The sequence below is a fragment of the Calonectris borealis genome, chromosome 28 (genome assembly GCF_964195595.1).
Source record: "Calonectris borealis chromosome 28, bCalBor7.hap1.2, whole genome shotgun sequence".
In the NCBI taxonomy this organism is placed as follows: Eukaryota; Metazoa; Chordata; class Aves; order Procellariiformes; family Procellariidae; genus Calonectris; species Calonectris borealis.
The window spans coordinates 1,188,177-1,211,069 of NC_134339.1; the positions used below are offsets into that span (position 1 = coordinate 1,188,177).

The following is a 22,893-nucleotide window of genomic DNA, read 5'->3' on the forward strand; positions in this document are numbered from 1 at the left end:
CCCCCCAGCATCCCCAGCCCTGACGGGGCCGAGGGGTGAGCGGGAGGAGGCTGGGGGGGATCTCGCCCACGCGGGGCCCCCCTGGCCGGGCAGCTCTGGCTCCCCGCAGCCCCCGCGGCCCCCCATGATCAGGCCGGAGCACGTGGGCTCTCGGCTCCCCCGCCTACGCCCGGCCTGTTTTGCTGGTGTCAGCACAATTTCTCAGCCGCTGCTCTGGCAACACCGGGGAGGGGAGGCGGTGGAGGAGCCCCCCGGCCCTCCTCTCCCCACCCGGGGTTGGGGGCAGCCTGGGGGGGGGCTGAGCTCCCGCCCCCCCCCGACCGATGCCAAGGGCCAGCTCTGCCTCTCGGCTCCTTCCTGCCCCCCATCCCTCTGCCTGGAAGAACCTGCCCGGCTTTCCTGCCCCTGGGTGCAGATGGGGAAACTGAGGCATGAGCGATGCTGGGCTGGGGGGAGGCCCTGTCCCAGCCCCGCTGGCCCCGGGGGGGGCAGGGGAGCGCCAGACGCCTAGATCTGCTCCCCAGCGCTCAGCAGCGCAGCACCGGCCCCCAGCGCACCCTGCCCCGCGCCCGTGGTACCCCTGTGGGCAGGGCGGGCTGCCGGCTGGGTGCAGGATGGGAGCAGGATGAGCGCAGGGCTGGGTGCAGGACTGGGTGCAGGATGGGTGCAGGGCTGGGGGCAGGGCGGGTTGGTGGACTGGGAGCAGGGCTGGGTGCAGGATGGGTGCTGGATGTGAGCAGGGCTGGGTGCAGGGCTGGGCTGTGCACACCGCAGTGGGGGAGGGGATGGCGCTGCAGCCCAGAGCTGGGTGTGCAGCAGGGGGGGCTGGGGGGGAGCTCGGAGGTCGCTGGTGAAAGTCAAAAGCATTGCAGTAAAATGGTAATCAATCTCCCCAGTCGATGGTGCCAGGACCTTCGAAGCATTACAGAGAGATTCCTCCCAGCAGCTCCTGACGGCAGCAGCCAGTCTGGGGGGGCCGGTGCCCCCCTCCCTGCACCCTCACCTCAGTGCTCCCCACCTCCGTGGGCCCCCCTCCCTGCACCCTCACCCTTGTGCCTCCATCCCTGCATCCCCATCCCTATGCACCCAGCCCTGCATCCCGCATCCCTGGACCCCCAGCCCAGCACCCCCAGCCCAGCACCCCCTATCTCTGCACCCCCATCCCGGCACCCCCCATCCCTGGACCCCCATCCCCATGGCCCTGTCCCTGGACCCCCGTCCTGCCACCCCCCATCCCTGGATCCCCATCCCTGGACCCTCCCTCCTGGTGCCCCCATCCCTGCATCCCCATCCTGGTACCCCCCATCCCTGCACCCGCATCCCAGCTGGGCTTCAGGAGCGGGCGGGACAGGACGGGGTCGGAGCGGGCCCCTCGCACCCTTCGGGGTGCTCTGGGGCTGCCAGGGACCCTGCAGCCGACGCGCTCAGCAGGGCGGAGTGGGGGGGCCCTGCAGTGAGCTTCCCCTGGCAGTGCCTGGCGGCTGAGCCCGGCTGTGCCCCTCCCAGGGCTGTGCGGGGTGGGAGCAGATGGGTGCCCAGGGCAAGCAGGCGGCAGGCCCCAGGGTGGCATCCTGCTCCCGGCACCCCCGGCACGCTGCCGTGTGCAGCCGGCCGTGCCGCCGGCAGCGGACAGCACCCGGGGGGAGGCAGGGACCTCCACGCCGTGCCAGCATCTGCGTCTCCCGCCGCCTAGCAGCCCCTTATCTCCCCTCACCAGCCTCGCCGCTGGCTGCGGCGCGAGGCAGATGGCACCAATCTGCCGGGGAGCCCGTGCCAGGGCTCTCGTCCCAAGCGCGCCTGCCGGCCGTGCCAGGCCGGCCGTGCCAAATGTCTGCGCGGTCCCTCCAGATGGCGGAGCAGGCGTTTCCCCGGGCAGCGCCGCTCCGCCAGCCCCCGTGCAAATATTTATCGGCAGGGTCGCGAGGAGATTGATGGGGTGCACAATATTTGGGCTCTGCCGTTCGCAGAGCTGGGCACCGGCGGGCAGGCGGGCCGGAGAACCCCCCAGCACACAGATGAACACGTGCAAACCCTCCTCCCGCTCCAGGTACCTCTCCGCTCGCAGCCACGCAGCCAGGGGGGCCGGGGCTGAGGGGAGCGAGATAGGCAGAGCCCAGCGGGTCCGGGAGGAGAGACCTCCCCCCCCGGGAAAGGGCACAAGGGTATGAGACATCGGAGAATCGATGGGGGCTGGGTTCCTGCCCCCGAGAGCGGCGTTGACGCAGAGGCGGGGTGGAAAGGGGCTCACCAGGGCGCGGTGACCCCAGCCATCCCCGTCCCCTGCGGCATTATCGCCTGGGGGACCCGCTGTCCCCGTGCCCGGCCCTGCCGTGAGCCCGGTGGCAGCAACAGCCAGGACGGTTTCGGCATGCCGGAGCTCTCTGGATCGATGTGCCGGCGACCTTGGGGAGGTCAGGGCTTCCCCGGCTCTCCCGCAGTGCGCCGAGCCGGCGGCATGCCGGAGCCAGCCGGCTTCCCCGCAGTGCCCAGCTGGCAGGGGGCAGCCCCAGCCCCGCGTCACCAGTGAAACAAGTTGTCCCATGCTCAGCTCTGCGGCCTCGGCTGGGGAGAGCGGTGCCTGCCAGGGACCTGGCACAGGGTGCCGTGTTCTGTGGTGCCAGGGTGGGGGGCAAGGGGCCGGAGCGGTTCCCCAGGCCGTTTGGTGCCTGATGAATAAAAGATGAGCGAGCTCCGTCTCGCGAGCACCTGCCGTCCCCCGCCTTCGCCACCCGCCGTCCCCCCGCGCTGGCAAGCACCGTGCCCTCCCCGGGGCCGCAGTTGCCATCCTGGCCGGGCGCCCGACTCCGTGCCGCGCTGGCAAGGGACAGCTGGGGCGGCAGATGCCCGCGGCGCTCCCTCCCACCGGCGGCCGTGGGCATGGAGCAGGGGAACAGACGCCACCAAGGCCCCCGGCGTGCCGCTGCACCCCCGAGCTGGGCTGGCACCGACAGCTGGGGCCTGGGGTCCCCTGCCACGCCGGCGCCCGCACTGGGGTCTCGGCCAGCCCTGGGGAGGGCTTGAACCTGCCCCCCCCAGCCCTGTGTGGCCTCAGACCTCGGCCCCGGGGTGGGAGATTCCCACAATGCACTGGGAGCGATGCCTGCGGTCAGTGTGGGGGTGAGACGGGGGGGCTACAGGGGGGCTCCGTGGGACTCTGGGGGGGGCTGGCTGTGCCACAGCCAGGGGCTGCGGTGTGCCGTGGGGTGTGCCGTGGGGCTGTGCCGTGGGGCTGTGCCCTGCTGTGGGGCCGTGTAACGCTGTAGGACCGTGCCGTGCCGTGGGGCTGTGCCGTGGGGCTGTGCCAGGGGGCTGTGCCGTGGGGCTGTGCCGTGGGGCTGTGCCGGGGGGCTGTGCCAGGGGGCTGTGCCCTGCTGTGGGGCCGTGTAATGCTGTAGGACCGTGCTGTGCCGTGGGGCTGTGCCGTGGGGCTGTGCCGGGGGGGCTGTGCCGTGGGGCTGTGCCCTGCTGTGGGGCTGTGTAATGCTGTAGGACCATGCCGTGCCGTGGGGCTGTGCCGTGGGGCTGTGCCCGGGGGCTGTGCCGTGGGGCTGTGCCCTGCTGTGGGGCCGTGTAATGCTGTAGGACCGTGCCGTGCCGGGGGGCTGTGCCGGGGGGCTGTGCCGGGGGGCTGTGCCCTGCTGTGGGGCCGTGTAATGCTGTAGGACCGTGCCGTGCCGTGGGGCTGTGCCGTGGGGCTGTGCCGGGGGGCTGTGCCCTGCTGTGGGGCCGTGTAATGCTGTAGGACCATGCCGTGCCGTGGGGCTGTGCCGTGGGGCTGTGCCCGGGGGCTGTGCCGTGGGGCTGTGCCCTGCTGTGGGGCCGTGTAATGCTGTAGGACCGTGCCGTGCCGTGGGGCTGTGCCGTGGGGCTGTGCCGTGGGGCTGTGCCCTGCTGTGGGGCTGGGGTTGGTGGGGCAGCGAGATGCTGGCAGCCCCCAGCAGCTGCCCAGGGCCAGGCCCCTTGGCCGGGCAGGCAGGGCAGGCAGGGCAGGCAGGGGCAGTGGGTCCAGCAGGGCAGTGGGTCTGTCCAGGGGCCAGGCCTGGGACCATCTGGCTGCATCTGCAGAGCTGGGGTGTCCCCCTGCCCCCCCCATCTCCCTTCTCCTTCCTCCTCCCCTTCTGCCCTCCTGCTTTCCCTCCTGCCTTCCTTCGGCTTTCCCTTCCCTCTTTCCCTCCTCCCTGTCAGCTCTTTCCCTCTTCCCTTATTTATATTTTCTTCTTTCTTTTGTTCTTTTTCCTTTTCCTTTTCCTTTTCCTTTTTCTTCTTTCTTCCTTTCCCTTTCCCTTTCCCTTTCCCTTTCCCTTCCCTCCACTTTCATTTCTTTCTTCCTTTTTTCTTTCTGTCTCCCTCCCTTCCTCCCTTCCTTTCTCTCCTTTCTCTCTCCCATCCCTCTCTCCTCTCTCCCACCCCTTCCCAGCAGCTGCACCCCCGGTTGCCCCCCAGCCCCCCCAGCCCAGGGCCCACGGGCTGGGTGCCAGCACCCAGCGGGGGGTGTCCCGGGGGAGCAGGGGGCTCAGCCGTCCCTTTGTCCGTCCCACTCTCGCCCGTCCCTTTGTCCGCTGCCATCTGTCCCCGCTCGCCTCCGCGGGCGCCGGCAGCCCTGGATGCGGCCCAGGCCTGGCAGGGCCGAGCGAGGGGGCGGCCACGCCGCCCGCGTGGGGGGGTTCCCCCCGGCCGCTGCCGTCTCCCCGCGCCGGCCGGGGTCGGCCGAGGACAAACCCGCTCGCTCCCAGCGCGCCGGCGCTCGCTCGCAGGCGCCGGCCAACGTGCTCGCGCCTCCCCAGCCTCCCGCCCGGGCCAGCTGGCTGCAGCCGGCGAACGTGGCAGCGGGGCGCGTCCGTCCCCCCCGCCGCCTCGGGGGATGCCTCCGGCCAGGACCTCCCCGGGGTTTTGCTCGGCTCGGGGAGGAGAAGCTGCCGCCCCCATGGCGTTCGCCAGCTGGCAGAGAGCGAGCTGAGACCCAGCAAACTCATCTCACCCCCCCATAGCACCGCAGCCCTCCAGGCATGGCGGGGGGGGCTGAAGGGGGAGCGGGGCATTATAAGGGCATGGCGGAGGGGTCCGGTGCCCCCGGCGTGCTGGCTGGCCCGGCTGAGCCGGGATTTACCCGGCACACACGGCGTTTCTTGGGGTATTATATAAAGGAGGTTACACAAGCGGGTCTGTTCCGGGTTTTATGTAAGGGCCACCCCAGCCCGCCCGGCAGCGGGACGGGCAGCGGGACAGGCAGAGCTGCTCAGACCAGTGGGGCCACTGTGGGGTGGGGGATGCTGGGGGGCTGGCAGGGAGGGGCCCCCAAATCACACACCCCCCCGCAGCCTCGCCCACCCCTAGCCCTTGCACTGGGGCCGCTGCCCCACAGCACTCAGGTTCCCTCGGGTCTCCAGGTGTCCCCCATCCTCACCAGGCTGTTCACTCTGGGCCCTAGTGATGCACACTGTGGGGGAGGGCCAGCCGGAGGCACCGGAGGAGCTGTGCGTTGCTCCTGGGTAGGTGCTGGGGCTGCGCTGCCATTGAGGGAGAGGCAGGGGGGCAATTCCCCAGGGGACTTAGACCCGAGCCAGCCCCGGGGAAACTGAGGCACGGGGCAGGAGCCTGCAGACAGTGGTGCTGAGCCCTCTCCCATCTCCTGCCCTGTCTCCAGCAGAGCTGGGTGGGGAGAAGGAAAGCTGCTGCCCTCGCCGGGGGGCCTGGGCCGCACACGCGGCGCCAGCGGCTCCACCAGCCCCAAGCATCCTCCAGCCTCTGCGCCTGCGCCCTGCGCCGCTGCCGGTAACACCGTGCCTTGTTACCATCAGTGCTCAGGCACAGAGCCAGGGCTCTCCCGCAGCTGCGCCAGCCCTGGGGGGCACCCAGCCTGCAGGGACCCCCCCAGGGCTGGCCCTGCTGCCCAGGGGTCGTTCCCACGCGCCGAGGCCACGGGCAGGGAGTCGCTGTGGGGCCGGCGGCACCCTGCCAGCCGGAGGGGCCGGGGTGCCAGGGATCCATAATTCAATGGGTGGCATCGGTCCAGGCTGCCAGCGCGGCCGGGGAGCCTGGGCAGCCCTTGCCCCCCCCCCCGGCACACACTTTGCTATTTTTAAAAGCGATTGGATCGACCTGTTAGGGCATCGAGCGCTCTCCCCCTGCGTGCCGGGGGGGACCCCAGCACTGAACCCCACCCCCTGGGCTCCCCGCAATGTGGCAGCAGGGCCCCCCCACCTCCATCCCCTATCCTGGCCCCAGGGGGTGCGGAGGGTGCAGGATGGCCCCCGTCAGCGAGGCCGGGGGGGCGCGGGGGCCTCCCCAGGCTTCTTTCGCCCTCCCAGTGCATCCGAGCCTCTTGCTGGGTGCTGGATTTGGTGTTCCCCCCAAAACGTCCCTTGGGGGGAGCGAGGCCGCAGCCGGAGCCCAGTGATCCCTTCGCCATTTTAGCGCGCGCCGGCCGGCCGCAGGCAGCCGTCACATGGCGGTGAGAGCAGAGTTTGGCCCGGCTGCGCCGCGCCGGAGGAGGCAGCCAGAAATCTGCTGGCGAGCTCGCCCGGCCCAGCCGCGGGGAGCGCCGGAGGCTGGGGGGTCGCCGAGCCCACGGCCCCTGTCCTCGCGCCCACATGTCTCCATCAGCGGGGACACGAGGGTGCTGGGAGGGGACAGTCCTGCCGCCAAGCCTCGGAGCTCGGGAAGGTCCCCAGTGCTCCTTGGGGTGCCATGGCTGGGGCTGGGGCGCCCGGGTTGGGGGGAGGCCCCCGGGGTGCCCCCCGGGAACAGGGGGTGGGTGGGGTGGCGTCGGCGGTGCTGGGTCAGGGTGATGCTGGTGGGAGGGTGTGGGGGGCACCCAGGGGGGTGGGGGGGTACGCAGGGTGAACGAGCGGCCCTGCCGGGTGCCCTGGGGGGAACAGGGGCCAGGCTGGGGTGGCTTTGGGGGGAGCAAAGGGCTGTGCCAGGCGTCCGGGGGGGCAAAGGTCCACGTGGAGCAGCTGGGGGGGAGCAAAGCTCCGTGCGGGGCATCTCGGGGCGAGCAGGGCCTGTGCAGGGTATCCAGGGCGAGCAGTTGTGGGAGGTCCCGCGGGCCGAGCCGTGGGCCGCGCCGGGCACCTCGGAGGCCCCCGGGTGAGGGCACGGCCCGGGGGGCTTCCTAGCAGCCGAGCACCCCCGGGAGCGGGCAGGCGGGTGCCATCCCGGGGGCGAGCGGGGGGCCGGGGAGCCCCGAATAGACGGCGGGGGGGGCGCGGGGAGCCGGGCCGGCCTCGGGGCTGTAACCGCGAGACACCGCCCCGTGCCTTGGCCGGGCTCCATCGCTAACCACTTCCAGAGCCGCTGTGAGATTTGTTGTTTTAAGAGGCGAGGAGGGGCCGTGTCCGGCCGCGCGGTGCCCGCGGGCGCGCGGGGGGTCCCTGCCGCTGCTCACCCCCTTCCCCGGCTCGCTCGTGCCCCGCTCACTCCCGCAACCCGCTCCCGCACGCTTGGGCACGCGGCAGCGTTCGAAATGGGGGAAAAAAAGGGAAAAAAAAGAAAAATGGAGAGAAGGGGGGGAAAAAACCCCCACGCCCGTCGCCGGGGGAATTTCTGCTCCCTAAAATGGCTGCCTGGAGGAAGCCAAGTGTGCGGGCAAGCGCACGGGCAAGCGCGCGGGCACGGGGCTGGCTGGTGGCGGGATGCGGCGCTGGGGCGGGATGCCATGGGGCTGCCGGCATGGAAGGGCTGCCAGGCCGGCGCGGGGAAAGGGTGGGGAGGAACGCCAGCAAGTGGGGAGGGAGACAAAATGGCTGCGTTCGGTGTCGACGTCAAGCGGCCCCGGGGGTGGCGCGGGCGGCGCGCAGGGGTGTCGGGGTGGGGGGCGGCACGGTCCCACTGCCCGCATGGCTCGGCCTGGTCGGCCAAAAATAACCGCCCCAGGAGCCGCGCATGCACAAGGGACTGGGGGGGGGGGGAGCATGGGGCGGGGGGGAGAAAAAGGGGGAGAAAAAAAGGAAAGAAAGGGAAAAAAACCCAAGCCACGGCAGGCGGGCTGGCAGCAGCGGCCGTTCTGTTTTGATGGCGGTGTTTGGATTGTCGCAGCCCTTTCCCGGCATCAGCCAAAGCTGCGAAAGAGAAACGCCGAAGGCCAAGGGGTGGGAGGAGGAGGAGGATGGAGGAGCAGGAGGAAGGACGAGGAGTGGGGGGAAATACATGGCGAAAGTTTTGGATGGGCTGTGGGAGCAGCCGGGTGAGGGGCGCGTGGCCGAGCCTGTGGCGGGGAGCAAGGGTGCTGCGAGCGTGGCTCAGGCCCCGGTGGGGTGCAGGGGGCCAGAGGTTGCGCCGGTCACGCCGTGCCGTGCCGTGCCGTGCCGGGGTGTGCCGGTGCCGCTGAGCTCAGCGTCTGAACGGGTTATTTTTAGCTAAGATGGAGCGGGGATGGCGGGGGCTTCAGGGGTGGGAGTGGGTGCTGCCCCAGGGCCCTGCTGCCCTCCGGGGGGCGTGGGAGAGGCAGGAGGAGGTGCCACGGGGTGGCGAGGGCGATGCCCAGCTGCGGTGACACTGCCCGGTGGGGCAGGGATGGGTTACGGCAGTGGCTGGAGGGAGGAGAGGAGGCAGAGAGGCAGAAGCAGGGCCAGCGGCCGTCACCCTGCCTCGGGGCGGGTCGAGCGCCGTGGGTTTCCCTCTGCAGGGAGCAGTGCCCATATCCTGCGTGCCAGCGCAGGGGTGTCCCCGTTCCTGTCACGGGCGCAGGGAGGGATGCTTGGCGGCTCTTCCCCGGTGGCTGGGGACGTGCGAGCTCAGTCGTGGTCCTCCCGTGGGGTGGGAGCCGCTGGCCGGACTGTGCCTCAGTTTCCCCCCCGCAGCAGAGCGGCAAGGGAGGCTGCCGGGGCGGTTAGCCAGCAGCTGTCCCCGGCTTGTACCGGCGTGGGGTGGCTCACCCCGGTGGTTTTTTCCTCTTGCAGATGCAGAGCAGAGCAGCAGCCCCCGGACGGGCATCGGCTCAGACCAGGAGGACAGCAAACCCATCACGCTGGGTGAGCGGGGCGGGCAGGGCTCGGGCAAGGGGTCAAGGGACACCCGAGCCCGTCCCCAGGGTCCCCGCGGTGGAGGCAACCCCCGCAACAGGCGGTCATGCCCTCCGCACCAGCAGCTCCCGCCAGCTGGTCTGGTGGTCCCCGGCCCCAGCCAGCCACTGCCTGGCACCTGCAACGAGGTGGGCATGGCCTCAGCCTCGTCCCATGGCCGGCAGAGCCCCCCCGGGGCCATGTCCCCTGGGGACAGCAGCTGCCGTGGGGGTTGCACGGTGGCGGTGCAGCCCCCAGCCCTGCCCGCGTTCTCAGCCGCAGGGAAACTGAGGCACGGAGGAGTCCTCGGCAGAGGGGACTGGTCGGGGTGGCCCCTTGCTGGGGGAGGGAAGTGGAGCGAAGCCGGCTGAGGAGGGGGGCGGGGGGTGTTATGAGGGATTTGGGGATGTCGGGGTGCCCTCGAGCATTGCCACAAGACAGAGCAGGGCAGGAGGGCTGGTCCTGTCCCCCCCTCAGCGCTCCCTCTTCTCTCCCGTGCAGATTCGACAGACTTCCAGGAAAGCTTCGTCACCTCGGGGGTGTTCAGCGTCACCGAGCTCATCCAGGTGTCCCGAAGTGAGTGCCACCATGATGCCACCACCCCCCACCAGCTTGCCCGGGCACGGCAGCGTCCCGACAGCTCCCCCATCCCAGCCGCAGGCTGGGGCTCCCCTCCCTGCCGGGCGGGGGGCAATGCCGGGCCCCCCCTGATCCCCCTCTCTCCCCGCAGCGCCGGTGGTGACGGGCACGGGGCCAAACTTCTCCCTGGGGGAGCTGCAGGGCCACCTGGCCTACGACCTGAACCCCTCCAGCACCGGCATGAGGAGGACGCTGCCCAGCACCTCCTCCAGCGGGTAGGTGCCGCCGGGGCCGTGCCGGGGCGATGCCGGGGCGATGCCGGGGCGATGCCGGGGCCAGCCCCAGCACAGCCGTGGGCCGCTGGCCGCCTCGCCGCGGGGGAGACGGGGGCAGGCCGGATCCTGCCGCGGGCTGGCGCTGATCCCTTCCCTGCCCCCCCAGGAGCAAACGGCACAAGTCGGGGTCCATGGAGGACGACATCGACACCAGCCCGGGCGGCGAGTACTACACCTCCTCCAACTCCCCCACCAGCAGCAGCCGCAACTGGACAGAAGACATGGAAGGGGGTAGGTGCCTCCCTATAGGGGCCTCTCTATAGGTGCCCTCCTGCTCCTATAGGGCCCCCCAGCCAGCTCACCCGTTCTCTACAGGCGCCACTGTCAGACCTCCCCCGTGAAAGCCCGGGCACTCTGTACGTGCCGTGGTGCTGCTATAGGGCCCTCAGGCCAAAGCACAAACTGGCTATAGGCGCTGTGGTGTTGCTATAGGGCCCCCCAGCAAGTCACTGCTTCTCTCTGGGGGCTGTGGTGTTGCTATAGAGCCCCCCATTAAGTCACAGGCTCTCTATAGCTGCTGTGGTGTTGCTATAGGACCCCTCTGCTTGGATACAGGCTCTCTGTAGGTGCCGTGGTGTTGCTATAGGACCCCCCCTTTAAAAACAAGCTCTCTATAGTGCCATGGTGTTGCTATAGGGCCCCCTGATTTAGGCACAGGCTCCCCATAGGTGTCCGGGTGTTGCTATGGTCCCCCCCATTTAGGCAGAGGCTCTCTGTAGGTGCCACGGTGTTGCTACAGGCCCCCCCCATTTAGGCAGAGGCTCTCTCTATAGGTGCTCGCTATAGGGCCAGCCCAGCGCCCCAGCCCCACGCCGGCCTCTCCCAGCCCCACGGCGGCCGCTGGCGCTACGGACAGCTTTCTTTCTTGCTTGGCGGTTTTTTTCCCTTTCCTGTCTAGACAGCCCCAATTAGCTGTTCATTAAGAAAAGGGGGGGGCTGGGCTAATTAAAGCGATACTGCGGGGCTGGCACAGCGGCTCCCACGCCCCAGGGCGCCTTCGCGGTGCTGCAGGCGAAGGAGCCGCTCGTCTTCTCCCCCCTTGGCTCTTACCCTGCCTCCCCACGTCCCCAACGGCGGGGCAGGATCCATCCTGGCCCCCCAGCCCTGCCAGAGCCTGGGGGGTGCCCGGCCGGGGGGGCTGGAGGCAAGGAAGGAGGCTTGGGGAGAGCGAGTCCTGCCCCAGGACGGTGCCCCTTATGTGCCAGGGACTGTGCCCCATCCTGCCCCACGTCAGGCCCCATGGGGCCGGTGCCACGGGGGCAAGTGGGAGGGCAGGAGGGTCCTGGGGGGAGATGTCACCCCCCCGAAGCATTGCACTGGAGTGCGTGGCGGGAGGGAGCCGTGCAGGGGCGTCCCCGTTCCCCGCCGGCGGCCTGATCCGCGGCGGGGGCGTGGGGCGGGGGGGCTCAGCCGGGGCGGCGGGGCGTTATGGCAATCCCGTACGGGATGTTCTGGGAAATCCTCCTAACCCTCGGCTGAGAAGGGGCTAAACCCATTACCGGGCCTGGGCCAAATGGCCAGAGCTAAAGTCACGGTGGCGGGGGATTAACGCACCCGCCGCCCCCTCCCGCTCGGCCCTGTGCCCCGGGGTGGCCCTCAGGGACCCGGGCATTCAGCGCTGCGGGGGGGTCCTGGGGGCCGGGGCTGCAGGAGGGGTCACCCCCGGGACCGGCACCTTTCTGCCTCCCCGGGAGCCCCTTGTGCTGGCAGGATGTGACCCCCCAGCCCCAGGGCACCAGGGGAGGTGGGTGCCCAGTGGGGGCTGCAGGGTCATGGGGACACCCGTGGGGGCACCCACGTCTGCACCCTGGGTGAGCGCACGCACGCACGCAGAGTTGTGTGCACCTGCATGCACACATACGTGCGCTTGCACGCACAGCTGGGCACACAGGCACGCACGCACGCTCCGGCTGATGCCCCGGCATGAACACACGCCTGCACACACGTGTGCATGTACCCGCACTCGCACGGTGCACACGGTCGTGCTGGTACACACGCATGCACGTGTACATGCACGCGCACAGCTGTGCGCACGCTCACGCACACCCCTGCGCTGGCGCACACACACGTGTGCGTGTGCACGCCCGCGGTGCAGCCCTAGAGACGCCCACACACGTGCACACCCTCCTGCACACGCACAGACACGTGCACGCGCACCCACGCCCCCTCCCCACGCCCAGCCTGTCCCCAGGGTGCCCCTCACCCCAGGAACAAGCGCCCCAACCCCGGGCCGGGCTGGCAGCAGCCCCGGGACTTTGGGGTCCCGCAGCGGGTGCCGAGGTGTGACGCTGCGCCCCGCTTTCCCCAGGCATCTCCCCCACCGTGAAGAAGACGGAGATGGACAAGTCCCCCTTCAACAGCCCGTCGCCCCAGGACTCCTCGCCCCGGCTGAGCAGCTTCACGCAGCACCACCGTCCCGTCATCGCGGTGCACAGCGGTGAGTGTCCCGGCGGGGAAACCGAGGCACGGAGCGAGCAGGCGAACGGGCGGGGGGGCTGGAGCAGCAGCTGGCTCGCAGTGACACCTCCCCCCCCTTTCGCCCTCTCCCACAGGTATCGCTCGAAGCCCACACCCGTCGTCTGCGCTGCATTTCCCCACCACCTCCATCCTCCCCCAGACGGCCTCCACCTACTTCCCCCACACGGCCATTCGGTACCCGCCTCATCTCAACCCGCAGGACCCGCTGAAAGATCTCGTCTCGCTGGCCTGTGACCCGTCCAACCAGCAGCCCGGACCGGTAAGGATCCGGCCCCATCCCTGCATCCCATCACCGACCTCGCCGTGGGGCGCTGGGGGCTGCTGCCGGCCCCGCTGCCGCAGGGGCGTCCCCTGGATCGTCTGCCGCCACCGCCGTCACCGCCACCGCCGCCGCCGCGTGTGGGGGATCGGGGTGCTCCGGTGGCACCTGGGTGCCAGCACCCAGCCCAGTCGGGTGTTCCTTCCACTGTGGTTGGGGCTGAGCGGCTCCGGCCGGTGCCTTGCGTTGGTTCGGGAGCGCCGCTGCGCCTGGTCGGTGTTGGCACCTTGTTTCTCCGGCGATGGAGGTGCCGTCCCCCGGCTCAGCGCGGGGCGCCGCCTCATAGGGGAGGCAGGGCAGTGGGTGCCGGGGCTGAGCCGTCAGCTGGGGCTGGGGGTGTCTGGTGGGAGCAGGGCGTCTGGCAGGGGATGTGTGACCGTCGCCGAAGAGCCACCGTCCGCCGGCGTGCCTGGGAGAGCGACGGGCTCTGCGTGCCCCGTCCGCCCGCGCAGCCGGCTGGTGACCCGTCAGCCTCGCCACTGCGCCGTGTCCCCCAGCATCCCCACGGGGGTGGCAGGGCCACGCCGTGCTGCTGTGTGCCTTGCCTCGCCCCAGCACCCCGCACCCCACACACCCAGTACCCCACGCACCCAGCAACCTGCACACCCAGCACCCCGCACACCCAGCACCCCACGCACCCAGCAACCCATGCACCCAGCAACCCATGCACCCCACACACCCAGCACCCTGCATGCACAGCACACCCAGCACCCCATGCACCCCCCACCCAGCAAACCCATGCACCCAGCACCCCGCACACCCCGCACCCCACGCACCCAGCACTCCACACACCCAGCAACCCCATGCACCCAGCACCCCGCACACCCCGCACCCCACGCACCCAGCACCCCATGCACCCAGCACCCCATGCACCCAGCAGCCCGTGCACCCCACACCCCACACACCCAGCACCCCACACACCCAGCACCCAGCACACCCAGCACACCGCACACCCAGCACCCCACACACCCAGCACCCCGCACACCCAGCACCCAGCACACCCAGCACCCCACACACCCAGCACCCCGCACACCCAGCACCCAGCACACCCAGCACCCCGCACACCCAGCACCCCACACACCCAGCACCCCGTGCACCCAGCAGCCCGTGCACCCCACACCCCGCACACCCCACACCCCGCACACCCAAGCACCCCGCACACCCAGCACCCCACGCACCCAGCACCCCACGCACCCACCCACCCGGTCTCCCTTCATGCCTGAAGCCAGGGGCCAGGGGTGGCCGCATTCCCATTCCCGTGCGCTCCTGTGCCCCCGCTCTGCCCCCTGGATGCGGAGGGTCTCCGGGAGCCCCTCTGAGCTCTGCCCAGCACCCTCCTGCTGCCCCTCACTGGCGAAGCCTGATGCCAGGGTGGGGGGCACAGCCACTCTTCCCCCCACAGTGGCTCAGTGCCGGGCTGGCGGAGGCCGGATTCGGAGCAGCTCCCCGCCGGGTTGGGCGCGGGGAGCGGGTACAGGAGCCTTTGAAGGTCGGTGCTGTGCCACCGCCGTGGGGTGCCCCTTCCCCGCAGGTGAGCGCTTCAAAGGCCTCCCGCCGCCGCGGAGAGGGGGGCACAGCTCCCCGCTCTGGCATGCGCCGCCACGGGGCATGGCCCCCCCCAGCCCACCCCGAACCCCCTGCACCGCCGTGATTTCCCTGTCGCCGGCGCCGACCGTTCAGGGCTGCTCTGAGACCCAACAAACTCGTGTCAGTGGTGAGGGATGCTCCGTGCCCATGCCAGGCGGCACCGGGGGCTCACCGGCCGGCTTTGCCGGTGCTGCTCGTGCTTCCTAATGGCTTGTGCTGTTTGTTTTTCTGTCTGTGTTGTGTCCCCAGTTAAATGGAAGTGGTCAAGTGAAAGTGCCCAGCCACTACCTGCCCACGCAGATGCTGGCGCCGCCACCTCCCCCCGGCATGCCCCGCTTGGCCGTCTCTCCTGACACCAAATCCACCACGACAACTACCGAGGGAGGGACGACCTCACCGACATCACCCAGTAAGCACCCCGCGGCGCCCACCCCTCTCCCCGGCCCGGCCGGCCCCCTCCTCTCGCAGCCCCCCCAAGGTCCCCCCCGTCTCGGTGCTGCTGGGGGGATGTTGGCGGAGGTGGCCTCCCCGCAGCCGCAGCCGGGGAGAGGGCGGCAGCCGGCACGCAATGAGTTTGCTGGGTCTCAGGCAGGTCGGAGCGGGCAGGGTTTGGGCAGGCGGCTGTTGTGTCCCCCAAGCCGGGGGGTCCCGTGCCGGTCCGAGGGACCGGCCCGAGACCCACGTCCCTCTGAGACGGCCGGGGGAGCAGGAGCGGAGCCGTGGCGGGGCTCCCCCAAGCCAATGTCCTGCCCAAACCCCCCCGGCGCAGGCAGGGCTTGTGGGGGAGGCTGTCGCCTCTCCGTGCCTCAGTTTCCCCACTGGTCAGCAGCAGCAGTGCTGCTGGTGACACGGGGACCAGCCGGCATGCGTGTGGCGCTGGGGCTGGGGGCAGCGTGCCTGGCTGCGCCGCATGGGGCTGCCGTCCTCTCGCTGCCACAGAGGTCCCCGGCGCTGGGGACCCCGATCTGGTCGGGGGCTGTGAACGACGTGGGTGCAAGGACTGCGTGCAGGCCCCCTGGAGCCCTTGGCGGGAGGCGCCTGGGGCGCCTTCGTTAGCAGCGGTGGCTGACAAGCTCATCCCCCTCCGCTCCACCTCGGGGGGCATTAGCGCCTTGGCCAGGAGGATTTTGGGGCGCTGGACCCGGGGCCGCAGAGGGCAGATGCTGGTGTCACCCCCGGGTTGGCATCAGGGCACGTGCGGCAGTGGTGGGACGCTGTGCCATCGCCACGCTCCGCGAGGGGGTTGTCCCTGGCTCTGTCCCGCTGTACCCATGGGACAGCTCCTGGTACCCCGAGAGGCTGCCACGTCCCCACAGGGTCGAGCCCTGCCCGGGGGCACCGTTCTCGGGGGACAGGCCACTGCTGGGTGCCGCCAGCCGGCCGGCGGGTGTCAAGGTTATGTGGCATGAAGAAATCAAAGCCTGGCCGATCTGGAGGGGAGAGCTGGGGGTGGCGTGGCCCGGCTGGTGACGGGGCCATGGCCACGGGGAGGGACTGGGCAGTGCCAGTTCCCCCCGGGCTCGGGGAAGGATGCGCGCGGGGAACACTGCCTGTCCCCAAGGGGCGCAGAGGCCAGCTGGCTCTGAGCCCCCCGTGCCCCCCGGCAGCACCCTGCCTCCGGGAGCTCAGCGGGGCCGAGGGTCCCACTGCTGGACCCCCAGCGTTGGGGTGGAGGTGGCAGCGCGGGGACGTGGCTCTGGTGGCTCCCATCACACTTGCCCACAGCAGCTCTGCTCAGGAAGCCGCAGCGCCGGCACGGCAGGGGAGCACCCGACTGCGCCTGCACCCCGGGGGCATCTCGCCCCCCCCAGCCTGCCATTGCCCTGAAGCCGCCCCTCCAGCAGGGCACAGGACGGGCAGCACCGCCCCGGGCGCAGCATCCCCGGCCTCCGCTCGCCTGCTGCCGGGGCGCTGCCAGGGACGTCGCTCGGCCGCCAGCTCCGGGTGCCCAGGACGCCCGTCCCAGCAGCGCCAGGGAACGGGCCGGGCTTGGCCCCCGGGGGGGACGATGGCAGTGCCACCGGCAGCCCCGTTAACGAGCTCTCGTTTGTTCCCCAGCCTACTCTGCACCAGGCACGCCCCCTGCGAACCGTTCCTTCGTGGGATTAGGACCAAGGGATCCTGGGAGTATCTATCAGGCACAGGTGAGAGCGGGGATGCTGCTGGGGGGACTCTCCTGCCCTCGCCCCGGGCACCGCCGCCGTGGCATCGCCGTGGGCATCGCCGCCGTGGGCATGGCCGTTGCGGGCATCGCCGTCGTGGGTATCGCTGCCATGGCCTTGCCGACATGGGCATCCCCACCATGGCATCGCTGCCGTGGTATTGCCACCATGGGCATTGCTGCCGTGGCTGTTGCCATGATGGGCATCACCACTGTGGCATCACTGCCATAAGCATTGCCACCATGGGCATGGCCGTTGCAGGCATCGCCGTCATGGGCATCACTGCCATGGCATTGCTGACATGGGAATCCCCACCACGGCATGACTGCCGTGGCATGGCTGCAGTGACATCGCTACCGTGGGCATTGCCACCGTGGGCATCGCCACTGTGGGCATAACTGCCGTGGGCATCGCTACTGTGGGCGTCGCTGCTGTGGGCATTGCTGCCATGGGCACTGCCACCATGGGCATCACCGCCATGGCATCGCTGCCCTGGCATTGCTACTGTGGGCATTGCTGCTGTGAGCGTCACTGCCTCGACATCGCCGCTGTGGGCATTGCCACTAATGGGTATGGCCGCCATGGCATCCCCACCATGGGCATGGCCACCGGCACCCTATGCCGGGGCCTTGGGCGCTGCTGGTGGCTCAGGGCCACCAAGGGTCCCCCAGGGCAGAGGGAGGTCACTGCCGTGCCCACGCCTGACACCTTGCCCTCCTCTCACCAGGCTCTGGCTGTGTCCCGCCTGGCATCGCGGCACAGCCAGCCTGCCCCGGTGCCTACAGCATCCCCGGACGAGGGGCATCGGGGCCCCTCTCCAGGTGGGCATGGGCACCCTGCTCTCGCCCGACTGTGCCCGCCGGCCGCTCCAGCCGCAGCGGGATGTGGCGTGCGCCTTTCCAGGGGCTTTTCGTTAGTCCTGGGTATTTTTCAACTGACAGTTTGTGAGCCGGTGCCAGTGCCGCGAGCAGTGCCGCGGGGCCAGGGCGGGAGTGCCAGCACCTTGCCTCACTTGTGGTACGAGTTGGCCGGCCTCAGCGGTCCCAGCAGGGGCAGCTTTGGGAGGCTGCAGCCCTGTGCGGTGGGTGACGCCAGTGCCGGGGCAGCAGGGTGGGTGTGTGGATGGCGCCGTGCCAGGGGCACCCCGGGGTGCTGCATCCGCTGGGGGCGAGTACTGAGGGCGCTGAGCCGTGCCGTGGGGCACGCAGAGGTGCTGTGCTTTACCGGGGTGCAAGCACTCGGGGACCATGAGCTGTGCCATGGGGCACCCAAGGGTGCTGTGCTGTGCCAGGGTGCGAGCACTTGGGGACCATGAGCTGGCACACCCAAGGGTGCTATGCCGTAGCAGGGGGCAAACACAGGGGGCCTGGCTCTGCCCACAGCCCCCTGCCCTGCCTCAGTTTCCCCAATCCTACACGTGGGCAGAGCACAGTGGGGTGGGCACCCCGAGGCCTTTGGGTCCCTAAAGAGAAGACGTGGGGCAGCGCTGGGAGAGGCTCAGGGGAGCAGGGTGCCCTGTACTCCCCTGGCACCCCAGGGGTCACGGCCCCTTGCAGCCCCAGGACCCCAGGGTCCTTGTCCCTGTGCGCGTGTGTCCGGTCACGCTCCAGGAGCCTCCCCAGGGCTCAAGGGTGCTCTACATGGGGAAACTGAGGCACGGGGGAAACAAAGTGGTGTCCTGCGTCCCCGGGAGGGGTAGCTGAGACCTGCTCCTCTCGGGTCATGTGTGGCGGGGCTGGGAAGGGTTAAGGGAAGCGGCGGCCCGAGCTGTCTCGTTGCCAACGGAAACCAGACATGAGGTAATCAGGGACAAACTTGAACTTGGGGCTGGGGGGCGGGAGACAATGGGAGGGTGGCAGGGGGCCACCCCGCGGGGTCCCCAGCCCTGCCAGCCCCCCACCCGTCCCCAAGCGGGACTGTTCCCTAGGGAGCGTCGCCTTTGCCGTGGAGGTGCAGAGGGACCGGCCAGCAAGGGGGACGCGGGTGGCCCCGGTGCAGAGGACTGACAAACTCAGTGCAGGAATTGGGACGCCGGCCCTGCGCGGGGCAGCAGGGCGAGCTGAGCAGGGTGACAGTGTGGGGACAGCTGTCTCGGGGTGGGGGGGGACGCGCCGAGGGGATGGAGTGGCTCCGCGGCACAGAGCTCTAACGCCAGCCTCTCTCTTCTCTCCCGGCAGTCCTGGTACCTGGGATAACCGCCGCCGTGCCGCCCCTTCGCCTCCCTTCTCCTCTGCTTTAGGCACCCCCAGAGGAACATCCCCGTCCCCGAGCACCAGGCCCAGCCTTGCGGTGACGACGGAGAGCGCGGACTCACGATGACGACGACGACGACGACGACGACGACAAGCAAAACCCACACCCGAAGGAAAGAGCGAGGGAAAGGAAGAAGGAAAAGGGTCAAACTTTTTTAAAAAGGAAAAAAAAAAATACAAACAAAACAACAACCCATCCCAGGAGGACCTTCCCCCTCCCCCGGCGATGCGCCAGAAAACAAAGAAACAGAAAAAAAAGAAAAAAAAACACTATTATTTGCCCTGTCGGCCGGCGCCGCGCCAAGACCTGACACAACTCGTGCCAGCGATGCCTCCCGGAGCGGCAGCGGGGCTGCGGCGCCAGAGCCCTGCCGGCCGCTCGCCGGAGGGTCGGATATGCAAACGGCTCTTGACTCTCTCATTCTTGCCTCTATGTGAGTAGAAAAGATCAAACCCCCCCCCCGCCGCCCCCCCAGCCCCACGCAGACTCTCGGGGGGCCCCGGGGCCAGGGTGGGGCATGGCGGGGTGGGGGGACGCCTCCTGCCGCCGGTTCTCAACGGATGCGGCCGCGCTCGCTGTCGGGGCGATGTGATGCTCCGTGCCGTGAAAGCACCTCGGGGATGGGCGATGCCGTGCCGCGGTGACACGGTGACGTGGTGCCGTGGTGACACGGTGACGTGGTGCTGCGGTGACACGGTGATGTGGTGACGCGGTGGCACGGTGACACAGTGGCGTGGTGGCCTGCTCGGCTTGGCACGAGCGGGTGTCACAGGAGGAGAGGGCTTGAGGCCACAGGGGGTGCATGGGCACGGCTGGAGACGGTCGCGGAGGCGGTGGCACCCCGATTCCCGCGGGGACACGGCATGGGGACGCTCCCACCACGATCCCAGCAGGACCCGGGCTGCCACCGTCAGGCCAGGGCACCGGTCGCCATCTCTCTGCAACGCCTTCCTCGCCCCCCGGCGTGCACCGGCCCCGGCCCCATGTGTCCCCACGTGTGTCCCTGTGTCCCCCTGCGTGTCCCCGCGCCGGGGGGGTCTGCGGGGCCGTGGCGGGGGCGTGCGTCCGTGTGTCTGAGCTATGCATTCCTGTGGACAGGTACCAGGTGGATGGCGAGGAGAGGGTGCGCTTGTGTTGCACATTTTGTAGGAAATGCACTTTTAAGAGGGAATTGTCAAAAAAAAAAAAGAAAAAGAAGAAAAGAAAAAAAAAATCACAAAAAAGGAGGAGAAGGAGGAGGAGGAGGAAGAGGAGGAGGAGGAGACGGAGCCCCCGGCACTGGCTTGCCGGGATGGCTGGTTTGGGGTTTTTTGGGGTTTTTTTTTTTTTTTTAATACAAAAGGATGGAGAAAAGGAGCCCGAGCGAGGGCGAGGGCAGAGCCAGCCCCACGGAGCCCCCGGCCCCGCGTCAAGTGCCTGAACTGCGGCGGGGAGGGGTCCCGGGACCCCCGGAGGAGCCCCCAGCCGGGGGCAGCGCTGGAAGAAGCGCCCGGCCGTCCCTGTCCCATGCGACGGCGGCGTGGCCGGGAAGGGGACGCGGGGACGTGGCAGTGCCTTAGAGCAGAGGGACCCACAGCGGCCGAGGCGAGGAGGAGGAGGAAGATGACGAAGGCACCGGGCGTCTCCAGCGAGACGGTGACGGCCGCAGAAGAGACCGGTCCCGGGCCTGTCCCCAAAGGGACCCCAGGGAGCCCGCGCCCCAGGGGACACCCCACGGGTGATGATGGAGAGAAGCCACCGTGGGATGTCCAGGAGCAGGGGACGTCACCGAGGCCACCGCCGCCACCCGCCCGGCCCCCTCCCCTGGCACCCAGAGCTGCCCCGTGGACCACCGGCATCGCATCCCCCATCCCACCGCCCCGCTTCCCACCCCCCCGGGACGGCACAGCGAGGCCGGATCCTGCCCGCCCGCGGCGCAGCACCGGGGAAAGGGCTGACGCAGGAAATCCCGGGAGACGAAAAAATAATCAAAAAGGACAAGAAAAGGAGAAAACCCACAAAAAAAAAAGGAAAGAAAAAAAACACAACAAAAAAAGCGCTTGGCGGAGAGGGAAACCTGTTTTGTTTTTTTTTTTAAAGATCTGAGAAAAGAAACACATGAAAAAAAAGAAAAAGACAAAAAAAAAAAAAAGACAAATAAACTGCATGGTGCTTTAACAGGATCTGGTGACCTGGCTCAACCCAGCCGCGGATGGCTGATGCTGTGCATGGCAGACTGTATTAACCGGCTCTACCTTCCCCCTTCAGCAAAAGAGAAAAAAAAAAAAAGAGGAAAAAAAAAAACAAAAAAAATTCTGTATAAAAGAAAAAAAAAGCCGTAAAACAAAAAAAAAACCACAAGAAAAAAAAAAAAATCCATGTTTTCCTAATTTGCACGAAATTTTATACCACATGATGTGCCTTGCCTTCGAAGACTAAGTATTACCGGACCCGATATCAGTGCGAGGGAGTCGCTGCATGCCCGGGGCTCCCGGGGGGCCGGGGGGGCCGGGGGCGGCCGCCCCCCCCTTCGCCTCCTGCATGGCTTCTTCTCGGCCGGAAAAGTCCCTTTTCTCTCTATTATTATTATTTTTTTAACCAATTTTCCCCCTCGGAAACGTCTTCCAGTTGGTAATACCGATGCATCCTCTGCGCCAACACACCGGAATATGCAATAGCCGCTCAGCTGCGCCGGCGAAGGGGGGTCCGGCCGGGGGGGGGGCCGGGGGGGGTCCGGCCACCCCTTTGCTTTGCCTCTCTTTTTTTTTTTTTTCCTTCCCTTTTGAGGGTTTTTATTTTGGTTTTCTGCTTCCAGCAACCAAAGGCAGCGAGGCGGGAGGCGGCAGGGCCCCCCCCGGGTCAGACCCCGCCCCCCATAACGCTCGGGGAACGCAGGCGTCCGGGTGCGGCAGGATGGACGAGGATGCGGTCGGGGTCTCCGCGGGGAGAACCAGGGATGGCGACCCCCATGGCTGAGCCCTTCCGGGGGGGCCACAGCATCCCACCCCCCCGCCGTGGGGGACGCCCCCGCCTTTTTAATTGGTTTTCAGTGGGGCGCAGGGCCGGGAGGGCTGAGCCCAGCTGCTCTCATGACAGGAATGAAACCGTGTGAATGTAGCTGTGCCCCCCCCCAGGGCTGGTGTCAGGGGGGTCGCAGCCCCCTCCCCATCTCCATCCCCATCGGCTTCATCTCCGGGGGTCCGGCTGGCACAGCGGGGAACGGGCAAAGTCCCGGCAGGAGGCCCCCTCTCACCGTCACTTTGCCTGTTCCCTGCTGTGCCAGCTGCCGAGTGGGGTCCCGACACCCCCAAAAAATCCAGAATTTGCCTTAAAACCCAAGCGTCCCGCCAGCCGGAGAGAGAGAGACACCCCCCTCCCCAGCGCCCTGAGGCTGAGGACTGGCGCGGGTCGTGACACCGATGGGCGGGTGGCACCGCGCGTCGCTGCTGCTTTGTAATGAAGAAACGTCGTCGTCAACAGTTTTTAAAAATTTTTAATTTTTTTTTTTTTTGGTGTCCAAAAGTATTAGCGGGGGATGGGGGGCGGGGAGGGGGCATGTCCCGCCGGGGTCTCGCCCACCGGTGCCGTTTGTTGGGGGTCCCACGGGGCGGGGGAACATCCTTGGGAGACTCTTCTTTATGCAAGGTGCAGTATTGATTTCTGCAAGGACAATGCAACGCGGGGAGTGGGAGGTTAGCGTCCAGTCGGGGGAAAATAAATTAAAAAAATAGAATTAAAAAAAAAAAAAGAGAGAAAATTGAAAAAAAAAAAAAAAGAAAAAAAAAGGGTTTTAAGGCTAGAAAAGGATCAGCTCAAAGGAAAAAAAAGTTATTAAAAACAGCATTTCTCAGCGGTGAGCGGAGTGACAGCCAGCGGAGGGAGGGAGGGAGCGGGGGGCACCCGGGGCAGCCCCCCCAGCCCCCCTGGCGAGCGCGGGGCCTGGGGGGAGGCGAGGGGCGCTGGCGCCCCTCGGGCCTGGGCCCCCCCGCCCCGATGAAGCCCCCGGCCCCACGGGGGCACCGTCTGGGGTGTCCCCCCACCCCCCACCCCCCCCTTTTGCTGCCTTTACCCCCCGGGCCCGCAGCACGTCTGGCCGGGCTGCGGCCGCAGCCCCCCAAAACCCGCCCTCGGCAAGAAAAGCACCTTAAAACATGTTAAAAAAAAGGCAAAAAATAATCAACTCGACGCCCCCCCAGCCT

General features: G+C 68.4%; 1 protein-coding gene across 11 annotated transcripts in view; it reads left to right on the forward strand.

Moving 5' to 3' along the window:
* NFIC (nuclear factor I C) overlaps positions 1–22,870 on the forward strand; it is a 46,870-nt gene extending 24,000 nt beyond the window's left edge. For 2 of the 11 annotated variants that reach the window (XM_075175251.1, XM_075175249.1), the window contains exons 3-11: positions 8,901–8,972; positions 9,480–9,578; positions 9,733–9,856; positions 10,023–10,147; positions 12,225–12,353; positions 12,469–12,653; positions 14,550–14,709; positions 16,359–16,444; positions 18,640–22,870. In XM_075175251.1, the coding sequence (XP_075031352.1) occupies positions 8,901–8,972; positions 9,480–9,578; positions 9,733–9,856; positions 10,023–10,147; positions 12,225–12,353; positions 12,469–12,653; positions 14,550–14,709; positions 16,359–16,444; positions 18,640–18,657 (998 nt within the window). In that variant the 3' untranslated portion in view covers positions 18,658–22,870. The remainder of the gene's footprint in view (positions 1–8,900; positions 8,973–9,479; positions 9,579–9,732; positions 9,857–10,022; positions 10,148–12,224; positions 12,354–12,468; positions 12,654–14,549; positions 14,710–16,358; positions 16,445–18,639) is intronic. The other 9 variants (XM_075175253.1, XM_075175250.1, XM_075175257.1 and 6 more) reach the window with 6 other exon arrangements.
* The last annotated feature ends 23 nt before the right edge of the window (positions 22,871–22,893 follow it).